The sequence below is a fragment of the Bactrocera tryoni genome, unplaced genomic scaffold (genome assembly GCF_016617805.1).
Source record: "Bactrocera tryoni isolate S06 unplaced genomic scaffold, CSIRO_BtryS06_freeze2 scaffold_138, whole genome shotgun sequence".
Classification (NCBI taxonomy): Eukaryota; Metazoa; Arthropoda; class Insecta; order Diptera; family Tephritidae; genus Bactrocera; species Bactrocera tryoni.
In genome coordinates, this window is record NW_024395854.1 from 143,539 (window position 1) to 166,212 (window position 22,674).

Below are 22,674 nucleotides of genomic sequence, written 5' to 3' on the forward strand. Positions count from 1 at the left end.
ACAAAGCATAATAATATCTAATATATGTACATACCACCACTGACGAACGTCGAGATGATATTTTTTCACCATCTATGACGGTTGTCTCCTGTGTTTTGATTACGGACTTCCTATGAATTTCTGATTTTTGTTCTTCTTGTATACTAGCCTGTTTCGTTAAAATATGTTGCCATGTAAGATTCAGATGCAAAAATATTGTTTACAATAAAGAAGTTTAAGCATCAGCAAACGACTATAAGGTATAAGATAATGTACGTCGCATTCAAAAGTTTGAAATTCATACATATTTATATGTATAGTATGTACCAATAAAGTCCATCTCGATTTAACAACAATATTCTCCACATGTTCATAAGAATAAACAAACACAGAAACAAAACAATTACAGGCAAAATCTACATTCTTCTTATTCGTATATTTGATATTTAAATGTCTGGGTCTTAAATTTGAACAATTTCCAAACAAACTCTCCGAATACGTTCTTGACAATCGTTGATTTTGGTGGTGAAAATGTCTTTGCAACTTTGTTTAACACAAATATTCAAACATTCTAATCAATAATCGGGTTCTGGTGACTGTAGAGAAAAGGGATAATCTAACAGCGAATACTTCTTGCAACATTACAACAGAAGATTGCTATAAAAAGTAGAGAATCTGATAAAATCAATTATCAATCAAATTCATATACATAATTATTGTTGTAACCAATATTATCATTTTACTATAGTACCGGCAAGCTTTATGTAAATATAGAAACTTGGCCTATTTGCTGTCGTACATTTTAGTTTTATTGTAAAAATAATTTTTGAAATAGTCATCATCGTCGATTTTGTCATTGTCTTTTATTACTACACAGAACTTTCTTGCAAGAGGGTGATTCAATAGGGGTAGATTCGTAGGATTTTGGTTGAAGTCGCTTTTTAATCAACTTTAATGAACTCACAAACTTGTATAATCGGTTTTATTGTTTTACGGGTGTCTGTTACTTCTCAAGTTAATTTTGTACACACGCCCCCATCTGTTTTTTAAATTCAACCATATTACCATATACTTTATATGGGATCAACTTGCGAAACTACGGACACCCTAATTTATACGAAGTTCTCCACTCGCTTGAAAGAAGTATGGCTAGCGATTTACTATCCAATGCAACAGGTAATTTTTCTATATTTTGTCGCTAATTGAATAACTTACCTTGCGATCTATTTTCCTTACAGATGTTATTTCAGGTTGTCCCTGTTGAGATGGCGCCGACTGTTAATGAAAAGAAAATTATATATAAAAAAGTTATGAAAATCTTGATTAAATTGTTTAAAAGTCTGTTGTTAAGTTAATAAAAAACTTATAAAGTGATGAACTAAGGCACTAAAGGATAATTGCAATATGAATAGTAATTAACACTATAAATAATAATTGCTACTTTTGATTAAAGCAATTCTAAAGCCTTGGTAAATGTTACGTGCCTATTAGTTGTTTTATACCTAAGATCTTATATTTATAGAGCATAATTAATTGACCGCTCATTATTCATTCACTGCTGGCTCGTATTCACTAAGCTATAGAAAACATTGTTTTGTTCTTAGTTCAGTTTTGAGTCGAAGTATTTTTTGTCTTACTCATAGCTATGTTGTTGTGTTTTTTATTGACCCTTGGTATAGATAATTGTGACAAACTATCCTTATACATATATATAACTGGCAGAAAAAAAGTTAAAAAAGCAACTCTTTAAGCAATAACATTTTTCGTTAATGCAACTAAAACGCAAGAATGTCGTTATCATCGTTACGTAGGCGGCTTTAATATGTCTTACCTGCATTTCGTCTACTTTTTGTTTTTCTTGTTTCTCAATGACTTTATTTCGCTTTTCTTTCGGTTCCTTTTGTGATTCGTCCATATTTTTATCATTTTCATTTTCTTTTGTCATTTCCTTTCTGGACTCAACCAACTTCTTTTGGTTGTCAGACTCTTCTTTTGAAGCAATCTTTTTGTCCTCATTCTTCACCTCTTCTTCGATTTTCTTTATTTCAATTTCCTTCTGCTTTGTTTCTTTTTCAATCTTTACATTTTCTAGTTTCTTCTCTTCTTTTCCTTCATCCGGTTTGTCAGTTTCTTCCTCACCTTTCTGAATTTTAGATAAATGTTAGAAATTGTATGAAGAGTAAGAAGTTGTAATGTTAGGTTAGGGGGATAATAGTGAATAGTCGTAACTGAATATATGGGAACATTCGAAAAATGGCGTTTCCTATACGTTACTATTATTCTTTATAACTATTATATAATTAAAAACATTATAATTACTTTTAAATTAGTCATTTAACCATTATAATATTAATAAAATGACCAAAGAGGTTGCTAAAATAGTCGGATCGCTTTCATACCAATATCAAAATTAAGATATGGTACACTTGAAGGCAGGTAAAATACCTGTACAACTACATATGTATGTGTACCTACTTATACGCACTGTCTTCTCGGTTCACTATAAAAATTGTATTACCTTGATTTTCTCCTCAGTTTCCGGTTGTGTGTCTTTTTTCATAGCAAGCTTCTTCACGATGGTGATCTTACAAGTTGACTCTACCTTGCCGGTCTCATTGATGACTACCACTCTGTAAGTGCTTGAATGCTCTTGGCGTGCTGTGCTGAATGTTAGCCGTGCATTTGTACCATCAAATGTGGTTGTAATTTCTTTCGTTTCACGAATTAATATACTTCCCTTATACCATTCAATTTTACATTTACGATCTTTCTGTTTCAATGTGATATGTAATTCGAAAGATTTTGATTCAACCACAGTCTGATCTGAAAGAGCTTTAACTAACTCTGGTACAGTAGATTTACGCTCCTCTTCTGGAATATCTATAAGTTGAACTACTTGGGAAATTGCCTCTCCTTTTTCATTGCTAGCTATTAGTTTGTAAGAGCCCTTGTCAGTTTCCATCACTTCATTTATTTCCAACTTCACGGCGAACTCGCCCTCTTTTGTTTGTTCGACACGGTAAAAGTGACGTTGGCTCTCTCTCACCGCCGTTTCTTCTTTGTACCATGTACATTTTGGTTCAAATTTGGACGCTACTGTACATTCAATGACTACAGAACGTTTTTTAATGATTTTGATAATTTTTGGTTTGTCTTTAATAACAGGCACGACTGCACGAATCGAAATGAAATAATTTGATTAAAATGTGTTCTTAATACAATATGCAGATAGAAATATATTAATACTTAGTGTAAAGAGAACTTACTTTCAATATTTAACGTCAGGTTTGCATTTAATTCACCCAGTGTATTTTTGATATTGCATTTATAGAGACCGGAATCTTCTATTTGTGGATCAATAAGTTCCAGCTTAATGTAGTATTGGTCACCACGTTGGTCCACAAACATTTTTATTTTACTACTTTCTTGAATAATTTGGCCGTTTCGTGACCAAATTATATGTGGCTTTGGGTCAGCCTTAACTTTGCATTCCATTATTACAAGTTTTCCCTTATTTTCGGAAATTATGCGTGGTTTCTCCACAAATGTGGGACCTTCGCCTTCGGGTTCTGGTTCAGCTTCAATATTCAAATTGAGATTTGCGTTAGACTCTCCGTACTCATTTTGAACATTACAGCGATAAGTGCCGCCGTCAGCAGCACCAGGATCCTACACGAAAAGGCAAAAATAAATATTTTGATATCCGTCTAAAAATGTATAAAATGTTATAATTTTAAAAATTATGTCTGATTAATATATGCACATAATAGGCTAGTCATGCGAAGTTCACGCAAATTAGGAAAGTTCTCTGATCGCCATTCACTTGGGAGTGGCCAGAAACGATTCAAGCAGCTCACGACTTCCGGTCTTTGACCAAGTATCCACTGGGTAGCCTCAGAACATCCGTTTGAAGGCGAGCTAAAGTGAGAAGGCGAAACACCCCCTTTACGGAGTAGTGCACTGGGTTTGAGACCCGCCACGTAAAAAGCGCCCCCAATGAAAGAATACAAACTGCCTCGGATGAGAGACCCCCCTTTTGATGACGACCATGGCAAACGAAATAAGGACTACGATTTAAGGGCATGCAAGTGGAAGGTCCGGTCTCTTAATTGATACGGTGCCGCTGCACAGCTGGTTGATATCATCGTTAAAGTGAAGGCTGACATCACCGCCGTCCAAGAAATGCGATGGACGGGACAAGGACTGAGATGAGTAGGTACTTGTGGCATTTACTACAGTGGCCATATAAAGGAGCGCAAGTTTGGTGTAGGATTCGTGGTGTGAGAGAGACTCGACCGTCGCCGAGTACTATCATTCACCCCGGTAGATGAACATCGTGCCAAAATCTCCACTAAAGCGAGGTTCTTCAACATATTGCTGACTTGCGCCCACGCCTCGATGAAAGAGAAGGGCGATGTGACCATAGTTGCGACTTTATCGTCAGCCACCACGAGGAAACATCCCCAAATGGGTTGAGGCTGATCGACTTCGCCGGGGCCCGAAATATGGTTATTTTTAGTATTAGATTACAGCATAGAAAAATTCATTAAGCCACCTGGCTGTCTCCGGATCGAAATACCAGCAACCAGATCGATCATGTTGTGATAGACTGAAGACACGTCTCCAGTGTTTTAGACGAGCGTACGCTCCGAGGTCCTAACATCGACTTGGACCACTATCTTGTTGCATCCAAGATTCGCACCCGCCTCTGTGCAGCAAAGAACGCACGTCAACAAACACAAGGAAGGTTCGACGTCGAGAAGCTACAATCACAACAGATAGCCGAACGACTCTCTACTCGGCTTACACTCCTGCTCTCTGAGAGCACTCATCAGCAACTCGGTTTAAGGGAACTGTGGGACGGCATTTCAAGCTCCTTTCGTACAGCTGCAACCGAAACCATTGGTTTTCGGAAAATGCAAAAGAACAGCTGGTACGACGAGGAGTGCCGTATCGCAGCGGTGAGAAAACAGATTGGACGGGATGGGATAAATACTGAGAGTTGAAGAGGGAAGCGTGACGCATTTGCAGACAGAAAACAAAAGGTTTCAAGACCGGAGCATACTCTTGTAGAACCCCAAAAGGTGATCTAGTGACCGATACTCCGAGCATACTTAAATTATGGAGGGAACACTTCTCCAGCCTGCTGAATGTCAATGAAAGCATAACACCAAGAGATGGTGAAGCCGATTCCCCAATCTATGACGATGGAGCAGACATTTCATTGCTCGACCATGAAGAAGTTCGAATAGCAATTACCCATCTGAAGAACAACAAAAAGGCGGGGGCTGATGGATTGCGGGCTGAGCTATTCAAACACGACAGTGAAGAACTGATGAGGAGCATTCATCAATTTCTTTGTAAAATATGGTCGAACGAAAGCATGCCCAACGATTGGAATTTAAGTGTGCTCTGCCCAATCCACAAAAAGGGAGACCCCACAATCTCCGCCAACTACCGTGCGATAAGCCTCCTCAACATCGCGTATAAGGTTCTATCGAGCGTATTGTGTGAAAGATTAAAGCCCACCGTCAACAAACTGATTGGACCTTACCAATGTCGCTTTAGACCTGGCAAATCAACAAACGACCCGTGAAAGGAGAATCGATACACACCACCTCTTCCTTGAAAAGGAGCTGCCTTTATGCCGCGATGTCTGAATTTGGTAAACTCTATAAGTCACTCATAATTCCCGTCCTGCTATATGATGCAGAGGCTTGGACGATGACAACAACTGATGGGTCGACGGTACAAGTTTTCGAGAGAAAAGTTCTGCGAAAGATTTACGGTCCTTTGCTCGTTGGCCACGGCGAATATCGCATTCGATGGAACGATGAGCTGTATGAGATATACGACGACATTGACATAGTTCAGCGAATTAAAAACAGCCAACACGCTTGCTAAGTCATGTTGTCCGAATGGACGAAAACACTCCAGCTCTGAAAAAGGAAGACCTTCACTCCGTTGGAAGGACCAGATGGAGAAGGACCTGGATTCGCTTGGAATATCCAATTTGGGCCATGTAACGAAGAGAAGAAACGACTGGCGCGCTGTTGTTAACTCGCCTATATTGGCGTAAGCGGTGTCTGCGCCAATAAAGAAGAAGAAGAAGTTGAGACATTATCTCTTGTCAAAGTTTTTAAAATATTTTTAATATTTATTAATACATTTTACTTTACCTTGATCTCTAATGTCAGTTCGAATGTGTCTTCAGCAATCAGAGTCGACTTGATTTTTATTTTTTTACTTTCACTGATCGATTGCGTTCCTCTGTACCAGCTAACTTTGGGTTCAGGTTTTGCTTTGCATCTGCATTTCATCGTAATAAGAGTTCCGGAATCGTTTGGTATAATTCGAGGTTTTTCGATGAATGATGGTGCAAATCCATTATCATTGGTACCTGATGTGTAATTTAATTATTATTTGCTTATGTTAAAATAATTTATTTTTGATGAGCAGTTGCTACCAGCTAGTAACATACACATATACATGTATGTAATAATACAGGAATTACATAAAGACTTGTCATGAAAAATTAATGTTATTATAAATTAGTAAAGTGCGGCACAGAGGGATTTCTTATATCTATTATAGGTATTTCTTTAACGCATATAATAATAATAATAAAATTACTTTTATTTTTCTTACACTAATATTAAAAAGGTCTGTTAGGTTAGGTTATAAGAAACGTATAATTATGATACCGGTATAGAGTTATTTGAGAAGTTCAAAACATTGTTGAGCGAAATGAAATGAATTCTAATTTAATCTGCTATCAGACTGCCAAAAGTGATTACCATATTTTATTTAAAAAAATCGACAACGGCTAGTGACTTAGTTCGCAACCTTACAATAGTTGCAGAAAATTAATTGATAATTATATGTCTGTGATAGGAACACATGAAGAGTTATGAATAAAAAATATTTATGAATGGCATACTAAAAAATTTATAAAATAGAAAACAAAACAAAAATAAAAAGAATGAAATAACATTATTCATAATTAACATAGTAAAATAGTTAATTCATTGTATTTCCTACAATTTGAATAACCGTCTTATAAATGTGAAGTCAAACTCCTAACCTGCCAGTGCATCGAATAAAAACATAAAATGTTACTCCCAAAATGTATACATAAAGAGTGTTCCAAAATTAATGCAATATTTTCATTTGCCGCCATTTATGTAGTAAAGTGTTGACAACTCTAAAAAAAACCAATCGACAACTCTAAAAAAAACAAAATGACAGCTTAGTAAAATTGGAGTGTTGCACGATAGAAAAACGTGTCTTCCTTATTTCACAATATTCCAAAAAAAATTAAAGCCTGGCGGCCACAGTTGAAAATTTGATATTAAATATGGACGGAATAGTGTTTTAACATAGTTAACTGTGAAGAGATTAATTAAAATGGTGGCAAATTTAAATCTTGCGTTAATTTTGAGACATTCTGTATCAAGAATTTCATAAGTTTTAAATTAGCTTAAGCATTATAGTACACATACATATGCAAAATATTAAAACAAAAACATGCATAAAAAATAACCCCATTTGTTTACATTTCTGGTGCAGATGTTGGTACGTATTAGACTGACGCACTAATGCAACCAGTGACCTATTGCATTAACATTTCATGATATCTTTTACTACAATTTAAACGGTTGACTAGAATAAACAAACTAGAAGAACTAGAAGAAACAAACATGACTTGTTTGGTTCTCTCAACAAAGCAAACAGTACATACTTTGTTTTGATGCTTGCAAGGCAATGTAATATAAAACATTGTCTTCATTGCCCATCTAAAAAGCAATAAGTGTATCATGCTTGATGTACTATGTATGGGAAATAGGAAAATAATTTTTGGAAATCTTTTCGATGTAAATTTTTATAATCGAAGTGCGCTAAAAACTTAATAGTAATGTGTAATAATAGTACAATTAAAATACCATTACATACCATATTATATTCAGTGGAATTGAATAACATAACTTAGATTATAACACAAATATCCACAATTTTTTTTATATTTTATGTAGTGTGATTGAATTGATTGAGTGCTCACATGAATTGAGTAGGTCGTTGGGAACAAAACATCGCAGAGCTATTTGAAACGAACGAATGGCTTAAAACTAATTGTAAGTCACTTCAGCTGTTTAGTACGTATGTAATACATACTATGTATAGTAGAAGTGTTTAACAATTTTCCTGACGATTAGAAAATACACCAGTTTTAAATTAGAAATTTCTGTCTGAAATCTAACAAGACAGAAAACCCACAAATTGGTACCATTTGTAAAATGATTTACCAATGGGTGATTTTATTTTATAAATGGCTAATCTTCTGTGGGCAATGTTTAAAAAATACGAGTTGCTTATGGAGAGAGAGAGTCAACTAATTAATTGAACTTCTGATACACAACTAATGTATAAAGTTGTTTATAACTAGTTGATATGACTGCAAAGTTTAAATACATACATACAAAAATATATAACATATTCATACGCTACGATAACAATTGTACATTTTGTGTCTTTCATTTTTGGATAGCTAATATAATAAGATTGTTACATCCAACACACCACAGAGGACGTATATTTTGTAATATACCTTGAAAATTTAGTGCTATATTAGCATTGCTTTCACCATACACATTTACGGCGTTGCAACGGTAATTTCCACCATCGTCCTTGGTGGGGTTTTGGATCTCCAATGTTAACACATATATGTCTTTAGAAATTGCCTTTCTTGACATCTTTGTACGCTTTGAATCTTCAATTTTTTGATCGGCACAGTGCCATGTTATGTCAGGGACTGGATGTGCTTCTAATATACATTCCATTATTAATATGTCTTCCTCTTGTCGAATGGTTGGCTTTTTCGGAAAACGCGGCGATTTACCATCCGGAATTCTGAATTGATAATTTTAATTCGTTTTCTTAATTTAATTATTTCAAATAATTTTATTGTATAAAATCATTTTTACACAAATGGTGGAATTTTTACATACATACAAACATAGCTATCACAATATGTATTTTCATATTCTGCTGACAAAAATTTATTTATGAAAAAAATACCATGCTAACGAGGTCATCGAATGATACATACCATATGAGAAAATATTCATGCTTTCAATGCTTAGTCTCATTTGTGTTTTGAAATACTTTTCATTACTAAAAACACAATTTTATTACAACCAATTAGGCAGACCTTGTTAATTGAAACTATGTTAAAGGACTAAGTAATTTAGATAAACTATCAATGAGTTCAAAGTTCCAAGAACTTGATTTTGTTCGTTTAGTTTGTAGAGAAACCATAAGTTAAGGTGGTTCGATGCCGGCGGATCCAACAAATAAGCTGCTTCGTTAGAACAAAAGGACGTGTACAACATTTCAGAGCGAAACCTAAAAAATTGAGGGACTGTTTCGTATATATATTATACAAACAGATGGACAGTTGGACATGACTAAATCAACCCAGCTCGTCACGCTGATAATATAAATATATATTTTATAGTATTTCAGACGTTTACTGTGTGTTACAAACTTCGTGGCACTTATCCTGTTAATAATATAGTAAAAAATAAATCTTAACTAATCTTTATCACAGTGAAGAGAGAAATTATTGTTGAAGTTCGAAGCCTTCTAAATTCGATGCTAATTCAACATAAATAAAATGTTAATATAACATGTTATACCATTTTTTTACATAAAATTCTTGATGCAAAAGAGCGGTATGAGTTAACAATTTCAGTTATTGTCTATTGAAGTGCCAACGCATTTAAGTAACTGAAATGTTTTATTTTATTTGTATTTTAGAAATACAGGGAAATCTGGATTAAATGGACGTTCTATTAGGCGCACAACTCTAACAACTGAACAGAAAGGCCGGTTCGTCAGAGTCTGTTTATGGGACATTTACTGAATATATTTCTAAACATTTGCATGAATTCACAATCCCCCAAAAAAATATAATACAGTTGAACTTCCATATCTCAAACTCGAAGTTCTTCATAACTCGAACTCTTAAATTAGCAACAGAAGTCAAATTGCATAAAAATTTCTTGTCATAACTCGAAGTTTTTTAGTGGATTATGGTGATGCTAACTCCAAGTTCAACTGTAATTGTAATTTTCAGTAAAATGCCAAAACTTAATGGCAATTTTCTCAATGATTTTGCTTAGCAGCCATTTATCAGTAAAGTTCTTGTAAACTTAACAAAGATTCCTTCTTTCGGTAAAGAAACTTTTTTTAACTATAAATGACAGATGCTGTTAACCTAACTGAGAAAACAGCCTTAAATTCGTTATTTTCCCCATTGACATTTATTTGTTTAAAAATATTCAAAATTAAACCTCAAGTACAATCCCCTGGAATCTTATACTGACAAAAACGTTTTCGCTTTATTCGTAAATGAAATTTTCACTGTATTGAATAGTTTATTATATGAATAACATTATAAAATGTATACCACAGCAACGCGTGGCCGGATCCACGAGTATTTTGTATTATAAATTTAAGAAGTGTTATAGATGTAGGTTTGTATGTAAAAATGTTTGCCACCTGAACCACGAAGTATAACTAGTTTTTATTTAAATGAACACAAATTGTCTTACTTTTTTGAGCCGCTTTCAAAGTTTAGGTTGATTGTAGCCACACCTTCGCCGTGCTGATTTCTCGCACGTGCGCGATATTCTCCTTGATCACTTGAAATAACACTACTGATTTCTAATCGTGCCATGTGGTATAGTTTTTGATCCAAAGATAAGGACACTTTATATCTCCCGTCTTCCTTGAGTTCCTTTTGGCCATGAAACCTTTTTAAAAAGGACAAATCGGACGACGAATAATGTTTTTTCTTTTCTTTTTAAGCTCAGTATGTAATACGTATTTTCCTTCATCTCAACAGAAATGTATGGATTTTTATTTATTTAATATATTAACAAAAATTTGGCACGGTACTCTATTTACACCATTAAAATTAAAAAACGATAGATCTTTTAATACCCGCTGTCTTCAATGCTATAAAGTTTTGCTTTGCATAGAGCTGCATAGAGCTTAGTGTGAAAGACTCAAATTGAAAATTTAAGTTTTTAAATTTTAAACAAATTATATTTGTTTACAAGAAACAAATCTAAGGGGTTGCTAAAATCGGTTCCCAAGCTGAACGAATAGTTTCTCCAAAAAAGTGTGAATCGCAACATAATTATGAATGTGTCAGAAGATAGTTTGGTCAGAGTTACACCGGAAGTGTTGAATGCTTATTTAAACATTTTTCTCTAACGCTCGGTGAATTGAAAACGCAAAATTCAGGTTGTACCATACATATTTACATTTGTACATGCTAAGAATTTAGAATTTTAGAAGTATCATAACTAAAATTCTTACTATTTTATTCGTGTTGAGGAGAGTAAAGTGCATATTTTCAATACTGAGTTTATCGTTCAATTTTGTCATGAATATATTGTTTATAAGTTCGTACCACGTAACGGTTGGCTTTGGATCTCCGACACATCTGCATTCAAAGGTTACATTGCCTCCGTCCTCACTTTGGCGTATAACTGGACGTTCAGTAAATGTCGGTTTAATACCGTCTTCAGGCACCGGTGCTTCATCGCCTAAATTTATACAACATATAGATTGGATGGCTTTAACTTTTGAACATTTGTTTAATCCGAAAGTACTGAGCTTACGTATATTGAATTATAAAAAATTTGGAACTTATACACTAATTTTTTGTAATGTTATATAATATTATGTGTTTTCATAGGATATGATGCGAAATCGGATACAATGTCGAGATTGAAAGTTTACACATAACTACCCTCATCAGTTAATTAATTTCAATGCATAAATTTTGATACCCCAGGTATTAAGTTATGGAAATAAATACATATATTACTTAATATTAAAAATCATACCCATCCATACCATGTAAAAGGTTATTGAAATCTTATAATTATAGATATAGCCAAACATTAGGACTCATTCAGATCTAAAAAGTTAAAGGCTTCAGAGTATTTTAATTAATTATTAGTAATACATTTCGTATACCTTTACATTTTTATTTGTACACCACTTTGTACTAAATAAAACACGTTCACAAAATGTTAGGAAGGTATCGCGCGTACCAAAGGTAAAGATTGTAAAAGTTTAACATTACTGGTATTATTCGTTAGACAACGTCCGGTGTGCTAGGCATTTTCAGTACCATTTGGCAGTGTGGAATGGACAAACTAACCACCTTGGTAGGGTTCGAGGCTCATCTAAAATCTCTAGCGGGTCCGGCACCCGATTGCAATGCAACTGCACATTCAACTGACAAAGTCAGTTCGTATTATTTGTTAGACAGTTATCGTAGTTTAGTAGTTACCTTCATAACCAAAACGTGGAGATGGGCGTAGTAATCATTCGATACATATCTGATTACAAAAACTTACCCCAAAAAACACCTGACCTTCTTTTATGTCACATAAAAGGTTTGACCGAAATCGCAAAACTCGCCAGCTTAGTAGAGTTTGGCATGTACGACCGCAGCAGAGCAGATGGTGCCACCTTCCACGAGCAATGGAAGTAGATGTTGGCGGCTATGTCTGAATGTGATCAAAGAAACCTAAAGGCTGGAGAGAATCTAGGAACCATATCGGCAAATGCTGGTGCTCGTACTTCTTAATAAGAAGAAGAGAAGAAGTTGAACGATAAACATATTTAAAATTAATTGCCAGCATGCAAAGGCCCCTCCTGGGCATTGAATTCGTTCAAATTTATCAAGTCTACGGGTCCTGTTGGCATAACAAGAATGCAACTGCAGTGGACAATACAACGGTAGTAGCGACTTAGCCGTCAGCCCAAGTAAAATTAAATGGTTTTATTTACCAGGAGATATAGGTTTCCAGGCGGATCCCCCTTTATTCGAAGGCTAACGGCTTCAACATGATGATAAGATGAGGTAATTGGGGCTTATCCTTAATAGAAAGCTTTCATGGAGGCCAAACAATGTGGAGAAAGTAAGGAAAGCATCGGTTGACTAATACTACTGTATTCGATATAAGGATCTCACACCAAAGGTTGTTTTTCACGTTTACGAAACCAGTAAAGCCAACAATATTTAATGTCGTTTTCGCCTTGCGAAGGGCGCTCGAAAAGGCTACATTCGCTAAGAAGCTTGAGCGTGTTCACATATGTACATTGCCACGTGGATATTGCCCGCAGGCGAATTGCTTCAACGGTCGTTGTAAGGCTCAGGGCAGCTACTTATGTGAAAAGGTCCTACGTGGAGGCCAGAGGCTTTTTCACTTAAAGGGAAAGCTAGTAGAGAAGGTTGGAGGGGCAGCTTTATACAAGGAGTTCTCTGTCAAGCTCAGCTTAAGGCTCCCGTATCACTGTAGTATTTTTAAGGCAGAAGTGACATTTATTAAGGCTGAACCCACATCGGGTTAGTCAAAACAGTTTTTCTTGTCTCATACGCAACTGCCCACAGCTTCATATGTGCCAACCCACACCGAACAAGACGAAACCAAAACGCATGCTCGTGATTTGACTTGTTTGACTTGAAGAGCTGTTGTCGAACTTCATATGTATTTCCAAACAGCCAACGCACACTAAGTGCGACAAAACCGTCTTTGTTTTTGATCCATACATGCTGAGCTACGGCCCAACCCACACCGAATGGAACAGACAAGACACGACAGAAAAACACGTTTCGTTGCTTATATCTGAACCGTTGGTTTTCATAGTCAAAACTACGCATTTTCTTTATGCTTTTATTCTGCATACAAGTTGTTAAAATGAACATTGACGCGGAGAAATTAGTGTTTTTAATCGAAGCAAGGAGGTTAATATATAATTACAAAACCGACGACATCTTTGCAAGAACTGATTCGCTTTCTTCTTTTTTCGTTTTATTTCAATGCACACCAAGCGAGACAAAAAGACAAAATGTCGCATTGTGCTTCGCTTGGTGTGGGTTAGAGCACAAGAGGTTTTTGTGTTTTATTAGTCAAAGACGTTTTTGACTAATCCGGTGTGGGCTCAGCCTAAGATAGCATTTCAGGGTTTGTCCGGAAAGTAATAGGACTGATTTTCTTCCGCCGCGACTGTACTTCGGAGCGTACGCGCACCGACTGGATTCGGTAGAGCCGTTCCTAGCTAACGAACAAGGGGATGGTTTGTTGTCTCCGAACACCTGGAGAGTCAGGACAAACATTTTCGCGCAACGTCTTTCTGTTAGTGATGCAAGTCGAAAATGCAGCGTTCGTTATAGCAGAGGTACGCGACTAAATTCTGTGTGAAACTCGGTAAATCTGCGACAAAGTCGTTTAATATGATCAAACAGGCTTACCCAGATGTTAAAGCAAAGCAAGAAGTCTCTGATGAAGACCGTGCTGAAAGACATGTGACTCGATATACACCGACAATGTGACTCGGGTGCGCAAAGTTTTGACGTAGACCGTCAACTAAGTATTCGTTTAATTGCCCAGATGTTAAATTTATCAAAATCTGTGGTCCATGCCATTGTGACGAAGCACTTGAACATGCGCAAGGTGTGCACGAAGATGGTTCCAAAAGTGCGCATTGGCAGCGCTGCATCGACGCAGAAGGAATCTATTTTGAAAGCTTTTAAGGAACTGTAACGATTGGTTCAATAATTGGTTTTTAATCTACTCAGTCCTATTACTTTCCGGACAAACCCTATAGGCATATTGCTCCGAAGTACGAACTCTTTCGGGAACGTGGGTATTCACTATGACAACAGAGCGGCAGCAATACAAGCATTGCGGTCACTCATTAATAAAAAAGATCCTGCTTTCACTATCAATAGCATCAAACTACACTCTTGCCCCACGTGCATCGAAGTGGGAGCGAGTTAAACTAGTCGAGGACTATAACGCAAGAGGACAATGGAGGTCCACCAGGCGCGCTTAGTTTATCGACAACCAGCCCCTGTGTGACTGTTAGATCTTTATAGCCTAGACTAAAACGCAGAAGATATACTGAACTATTTTCTCTCAATAAAGTCCATTTTATGCAATCGTTGGATTTATTACTGAAAACTTTTAAGAACAATTTTTTACAAATCTTTATGGACGTAAGTTGTCGAAGTTGTTTGCAAGAAAGTGAGATGGAAACATCCAAGCACTTTCTCTTCCACTGTCCACGTTTTGCAAAACTGAGGTTTAAACATCTCGGCAGCCATACCTTTGGCGAAACGAAAAAGAAGTCGTGGAAAGCCAAATCTAGAGGATACAATGAATGAGGCAGCAGTTCATAGCCCAGTTCGAACAATTTAGGTTTGACAATGCCGCTATGTGAGTCGAAGCCTTGTCATGTCAGAAGAGCCTTTTGATTCCATTCCATTTGTCGTCATATATTTTATTTTAAAAGACAATCTTCCCACCAAGCTTGGTTAAGAAGGAAGAGTTAGAGCATGTTTTGGATAAAAATGAATAAGATATGAAAGAAAAATTTCGCAATTAATAGAATTGAGACATAGTCACTGTTAAAGTTTTAAAACTATTCGGAAGGTCGAAGATAATATTATGTGCACTGGACGTGAGAAATAGAATCGACCCATTTCATGTAGATGAAAGACATATCAAATGATTTGTCCAATGACAAGACCATGAATAAGTCGTTTAATATGTTTATTTGTTACGGAATGATAATTTCGTATGCATAATATTTCAACAACTTTTACAATGAAAAGTAGAAAAAAGGTTTACGTGTCCGAAATTCATGTCAAAAATTTGTCGCCAATAAGGTAATCTATGCAATACGATCACTACTTTCTAGCCATATTCCACAGTAGTTTCATATTTTTTTTATTCTCATAATACATAGTACTTGGGCTAGGATATATTAAGATTTGGCTATTTTCTTAAATTAAATTGAAAATACCTGTTTCAGCTTAAAAGATTTTAGATAACATATTAACATATGTATGTACGTACACATAGCATTTGCAAATTATAAACCTAATATTTCTGCTACTGAGTATCAGAAAACGCGCATAACTTAGAAGGAATAAGACGTAATGTGACATTTTTATTAGCTCCGGCGTTATTTGTTTTTTGTAATTTGCATGAAAATGTGTAGCATTCCTATCCTTTTATATAATGTATATAAACCCGGTTTTGGACAATATGCTTACGATTAAAAAGAAATATTTTCAGTTGATTAGAGGAAGTGAAGTATTAAAATAGCATAAGATTAATCAAAAATTAATTGCATTAATTAAACAAAGAAGTGTTGTCAACAAAAAAAGCACCTATTAGAATATAAGCTCTAGGCGAATACAAATATGCTTGAAGCAAAAACAATTGAGTAAATTATTATTGCTTTGCAAAATGAGTATTTACAACGGAATTAATGAGTTGAACTATCAAGCCAACAAAAAAAATGGTATATAGTATATATTAATATAGTATACTATATATGTATATACTATATACTATTTTTTTAATATAGTATACTATATATATATATACTATATACTATTTTTTTGTGTGTTTGTTTTTGAACTTTTTTTCAATCCCATCATGAAATTTCATTGGAAATCCCTAAAAAAAATTACCTGAAAATCTGAGCACTTAATATTAACATTAAGGACTGGACCAAGGCATGTAAAAATTTTCCACAGAAAATACAGGACAATCGTGATTTTTTATCTTTAAATTTCCTTAGCTCAGAGGCATTTTATGGCATCGCTTTGACTTTAGACCAGCCTCGACCAGCTCCTACTATTTTTAGTCTTCGTTTTTTCACACCTACAGTTGAGCGATCGTTTTTTCACACCAACATGCCCGAAGCTTCGCAGCTGAACAAGCGAAAACAAATTAGTTGCTGTCTGAATTTTGAACAAGCAACACCTTACTCATTCGCTAAAGCAAATGAGACACTCGCTACGGCAAAATTTGTTCTTGCACTGAGCAAAAAAATGGATATTTTTTTAATGTATTAAAATGAAAATAATCTAGCGCAATGTATGTTGTGCAAGAGTACTTTTAAGAGTAAGCGTCTTTTCAATTTAGAAAAGCATTTTTTAAATTCTCATAAAGATATTTCTAATCTTGAAATTTTCGAAAGTGAAAACAAATTAGCGAATTTAAAAAAATGAACATTTACAAAGCAGTTGATACTGAAGAAAAGGGTAAACAAAAGAAAAAGGCGTCGTTTATAGTTGCTCTTTATTTAGCGAAAAAAGGACGCCCATTTGATGATGGGGTTTTTTTTTTTAATTTGGGCTCTGAATTTTTTAATTGTTTTGGAAACAAAGGTTATGATGCCTGCCGGATATTGGAATCTGTTCCTTTGTCCCGCCCCACGCTAGTCTGTCGAACAGAACAAATAAGTTCATATATTTTTAGATGTTCAATAGATAGACTTAGAAATTGTATGATTTTTCCTTATCATTTGACGAAACCACAGATGCAAATAATATATGTCAGCTTATTGTTTGTGCAAAATCAGTGGGAAGCAATTTCGAAACAGTAGAAGAAGTTTTAATTGTGATATCTCTCCACAAAAATGTCACAGGGGAAATAATTTATAAGGCTATCGAGGAAAATGTTTTAAATTTGTTAGACATTGAAAAACTGAGCAGTATTTGTACTGATGGGGCAAGAGTTATGTTGGGAAAAAACAAAGGACTTGTGGGATATTTTTATAAAAAAAATATCAACATACTCACATTCCATTGTATAATCCATCAGCAGGCGTTATTTGCTAAAAAATTAAATATTGTTAAAGCCATGGAAGTTTCCATTAAAAAAATTAATAAAATAACAGGCGGACACCACGCTCTGAGCCACCGAAAGTTTAAACTTTTTCTTGAAGAACTATCTTCAGATTATCAAGACCTGCTTCTATATACCGAAGTTAGATGGCTCAGTTGTGGGAAAAGTATACAAAGATTGTTTAATCTCAAAGATGAAGTTCAACTTTTCCTTCAAGAGCTCAATGATAAGGAATCTTTAAGCTTAGCGAACATAATGTCCAACAAAGATTTCCAACTAGACCTTGCCTTTCTGAGTGATATTACCAGCATTATAAATGAATTAAATCTCGCCTTACAAGGCAAAAATAAATTTATATCGAAACTTATTAATAATGTTGGCCAATTTAAAAGAAAATTAAATATTTTTATTAGAGAACTTAAGGAGAAAAAAGTCACAAGTTTACCACGTACAGAAGAAATAATATTGGAAACAGCAAACGTGAGTAAATTGAATGAATATGTGGAAGTATTGGAATCAATCGTTATTGATTTCAATAAGAGATTCTAGGATTTTGATAAAATTAGCAACATTATTATTCTCCACGATAGCCCACTTATATGTGACTTAAGTCAGCAAAAAGAACCTCTTCAAACTGAACTAAGGAGTCTGCAAAGGAGCGTAACTGTGCTTTCGGAAGAATCTGGATTCAACTTTATATAAGAACACAATAAACGAGATCTACAAGCTTTATTCTATGTTTTGTTCTACCTACAACTGTGAAGCTGCCTTTTCCAATCTTAAAATAATCCGAAATAAATGTAGAAACCACCAAACGGACAAACATATATGCGATTTAATGAGAATCAAAAATTATGAATATGGACATTAATAAAATAATTGAATAAACTAAAATAAACATATTTTTTAATTATGAAAACTTTTTTCGGTGTAGCTGCTTTGTTTACTTTTTGTTTCGATACTTGCTTCGCTTCTTGTTCTTCTTAACTAACATTTGTATAATTTTGTGCGTGTGATAGTTTGGTCGAGACTGCTTTAGACACATATTTCTCAGAATTGCACACTCTACAAAAGTGCCCCTTGCGACAAAGTCGAAACTCACACCGGTGAGGTAGTACGGGGCTCTAAACCTGAAATTCGCATTTTTTTAAATATATCTCGTGAATGACAAGAACTATAGAAAAAATGTAAATTAATGTAAAAATGTAAAAAAGATCTGAGGTCAAAACTGCTATCATTAATACTTCTCGAGATATTCGGCTTTTTATGTAAGGCTTTATAGAATTTTCATAGATGGTATGTAGTAAAAAATCTCTTGCAACGAAGGAATCAAAGGCGGTGAAATTCCTTCAAGTGCTGGCAGAACTTTATATTAAAATAAAAACATGTTAATTTTAAACATCAATTATTCGATGATATCGATGATGATGATGATGAAAATTGACCACCTTTTTGTCTATTTTAACCACGACTACATACAATTAACATATCACAGACTAAAAATGCTCCCAACGTTTCGTCAAGGTTCCACATGTATACATACATATATGTACATACATAACCAATTATATGGAGTAAAGTCAGCTGTGTGTTTAGAAAATCCTGATATTAGTTACATGGTGGTTAGGTCTTTTTATCAATTCCAGGCACAGAAATATATTGGTTTGAGTATAATATGCTCTCTCGATTTTATTAAGATAGCTATTATATTGGAAGATACGATATATGCGGTATAAAATTACGCGGATAGGTACTGGAGTCCGCATACTTAGTACATAGAGCTTGAACAGTTTTAGTTCGATTTGGATAATTTTTAAAGTCAAAGGTCAAAGGTACTATTCGTGGAAATTTTATCTCGTTACATGAATTACTTCCTGCTTTGTATATCGAAATGTAAAATATTTTAAAAAAATTTAATTGTGTTATATAGGAAGTAAGTGTAGTTGTAGTCTGATTTTTTCCGAAAGGGGGGCGTTCAACAGGGCGTTGACCAATTTGGACCCGACTCTTATAAAGCCGCCTAATAATTACCATATCGGTGGTAAAATTGAACGCCTTTGAAGTTTTTAGTCATTAATTTATCGCGATTTTAGTAGTTTTTAACAGTACCGTTATATGGGAAGTGAGTGGGGTTATGACCAGATTTCATTCATTTTCACACTGCCGATAGGGGTTCCTATAGGATTTATCTTGATCGAATTTGGTTATTTTGGCTTGAACGGTGTGAGATATATGTACATTATACCTATTGGAAGGTGCGGCCACGCCCACTTTTTCAAAAACTGTTTGCTCTCAGGTGCCCCTTGCTACAGCGATCTTCTCTGCCAAATTAAAGTTCTATATTTTAATTTTGTGCTTAGTTATAGCACATTATATGTTTTTCTTTAATGGCGTTTTGTGGACGTGATAGGGGTTCATTTACAAACTTTGCTTTTTTGCCAAGGAACATACATAGGTATGTACCAAGTTGCATTACGATACCTCAAGTTACAGCTTGCACGGATGGACGGACGGTCGGAAGGACCGGCAGGCATTCACTCAGATTTTAACTCGTCTCATAATCCTGATCATTTATACATGTATGTATAGCTCTTTTTGTACTGTTACGTGATCAAAACCATTATATGTACGATGTAGCAACATGTTGTAAGAGTATAAAAACGCTTGTTGTAAAGGAAAAAGTTGTGAACATCCTAAATTCGATTAAAAGTCAACTTGAAGAATGTTATAATCTAACAAGTTCAAACAGTTATATTTCGCAAGCAATTCAAATGTGAAAGATTATCACATGAGACTTTATACAGATTGTATCTTTTTACTAACTATCCTTAATCGCCTGTCGACACAATTATTTATGTCATATACTTACATACATACTTGTACATAGGAAGGGTAAAAAGACCGGAGAGAAAATTAGTTTTGTATAGAATTGTCACTGGCGATAAAAATGGATTTATTTCAAGAATTCTAAACGGAGAAAATCATGGGTTAATCCTGGACAAACATCAGAAGTCGAAAATTGGGTGTCTGATTGATTTGCTTCAAAAGACGACCATTTCTATTTGTATTCTATCCACAAATTGCCAAAAAGATAGTCAAAATGTGCAAAAAGTAATGGTCAATAATTTGAATATCTTTTTTACTTTCCCATTCAAAATCATTATTTCATTTTCATAAAAAAAAAGCGCCAAAAGAGAAAATGACAAATTGAGCACAAGATTTCGATTTTTTTAAGATGCTGATTATTTGAATGGTTTAAATGACTCGAATTCATAACAAAATATTTACTAGTATTGTTATTGTATAAATGTCACCTTTTTAACTTATTTGAACTGTCTATCTATATAAAGGATCTACCTACAAGAGCGACGTTATGTTAAATAATAAATAAATCACTCAAATTCGGTCAAAATGGAATTGTTTTTGCAGATAATTTTATGGCAACAAAACGTCGGCCAAATGGCCATCACGGCTCAGTTTGCATAACTCATTCCGTTTACGCCAATTTTCGGTGACCCGAAACAGAACTTCGGCTGGAATTCGGGCTATAGTACGCCGAATGTTATCTTCGAGCTCCTGGAGCGTTGTTGATTGATTGGGGTACGACTTTGGCTTAACGTATCCCCATAGAACATAATCTAGAGGCGTTATATCACATGATCTATTAACTTCGCCATTTCTCGAAAATAACGAGTTGTCAAACTTTGCACGCAATGTATCCATGTTTAAGGTTGGTATGCAGCTCTCAAGTAATTGCTCAATAAAAAAAATACATTATTTCTCAAGTAATTTTGACAGCTGGTTACGCATTGTGAATGATCTACATTAGAAGAGCAAGAGAGAATAAACAAAGAAAACAAACTTTGTGCGTAATATGTATGTGTGTATGTGTATGGTAACATAAATATTTTTATTGAGATTTAAGAAATGTTGTTGATGATTGGTAGGTTTTATGCAACATTTCAAAATGGAATATACTTCATAATAATGATTTCAACTAATTCAGGACGAATTTGACGATTACTTCGAATTTCCTTCAAGAAACAATTGTTGATTTGATGTTTCTTCGCAAAACAAGGTTTGCCATATTCACATTTTACTGAAAAAAAGTATCAAAAATTAGTACTAGATTTCTTGAGAGCTGCGTACTAGTACAAGTAAGTTTGTCGCAGGAAAGTATCTTGACCGTTTCTTAAGCGTTTTTTTATATGAAGTTTTTACGTTTCTTGAGAGCTGCGTACTAAGCTTTAGACGTGAAAGCTAGATGCGAAGCACTGGCTTGTAGGTAATATAGATCGTCCGTGTCGACTTGTGATATAAAGCTTACTTTTGGATAATTGCGTTTCCTGCAACCACGCGAGGACGTGATACGATGAAATAGCAAACCTTACTGAGCGTTAGGAAAATTTGACAAAAATCCGTAGACCGCGAGCTGTGAGAATCACGCCCTCTCTATTGGTAGACACTGCCTCTGCTCAACCGATTTTGATTTTAGTAAAATTGAGAACTCTGAGTCTAGTTTGATCCAACTTAAAATATTGTATGTGATAGTTTTATCTCTCGGTATGGTCGCAGTCTCAAGTGGCAACATGACTAAATGCGCTCCGTGGCAATATCGGATAGGAGCAATAAAAAAAATAAATAAATTGCATGTAAAAATAAATAGTGTGCGACGTTTGCAATAAATGTGACAAGTTTGCGACATTAAATTAGTACCACTAATTTAAATTGCAAAGTGAAAAATGTAAAGCCGCGTTATGTAAGAAGAGATGGAATGATATTGTGTTTGCTTTTTTAATAAACACAATTTAAGTTGAACTGCACCGAAACCAGATACTGTACTTAATGTGAAACGTAAAATTCTAATTTATATGTTAAGAAAGAGCGAATACTATTCAATATGCCTTAATCATCACAATATGTGATTACAAAAATTTAATGATTTGCTTAATATTCTTAACTG

The 22,674-nt window shown here is 34.8% G+C and overlaps 1 protein-coding gene across 1 annotated transcript in view; it reads right to left on the bottom strand.

Moving 5' to 3' along the window:
- Positions 1-22,674, bottom strand: part of LOC120780080 (muscle M-line assembly protein unc-89-like) — a 46,706-nt gene that overhangs the window by 10,924 nt on the left and 13,108 nt on the right. The window contains exons 7-14 of the mRNA XM_040112350.1: positions 11,459-11,594; positions 10,593-10,793; positions 8,585-8,886; positions 6,159-6,379; positions 3,246-3,648; positions 2,498-3,150; positions 1,811-2,122; positions 1,195-1,254 (exon numbers count right to left, since the gene is read on the bottom strand). Of these exons, the coding sequence (XP_039968284.1) occupies positions 1,195-1,254; positions 1,811-2,122; positions 2,498-3,150; positions 3,246-3,648; positions 6,159-6,379; positions 8,585-8,886; positions 10,593-10,793; positions 11,459-11,594 (2,288 nt within the window). The remainder of the gene's footprint in view (positions 1-1,194; positions 1,255-1,810; positions 2,123-2,497; positions 3,151-3,245; positions 3,649-6,158; positions 6,380-8,584; positions 8,887-10,592; positions 10,794-11,458; positions 11,595-22,674) is intronic.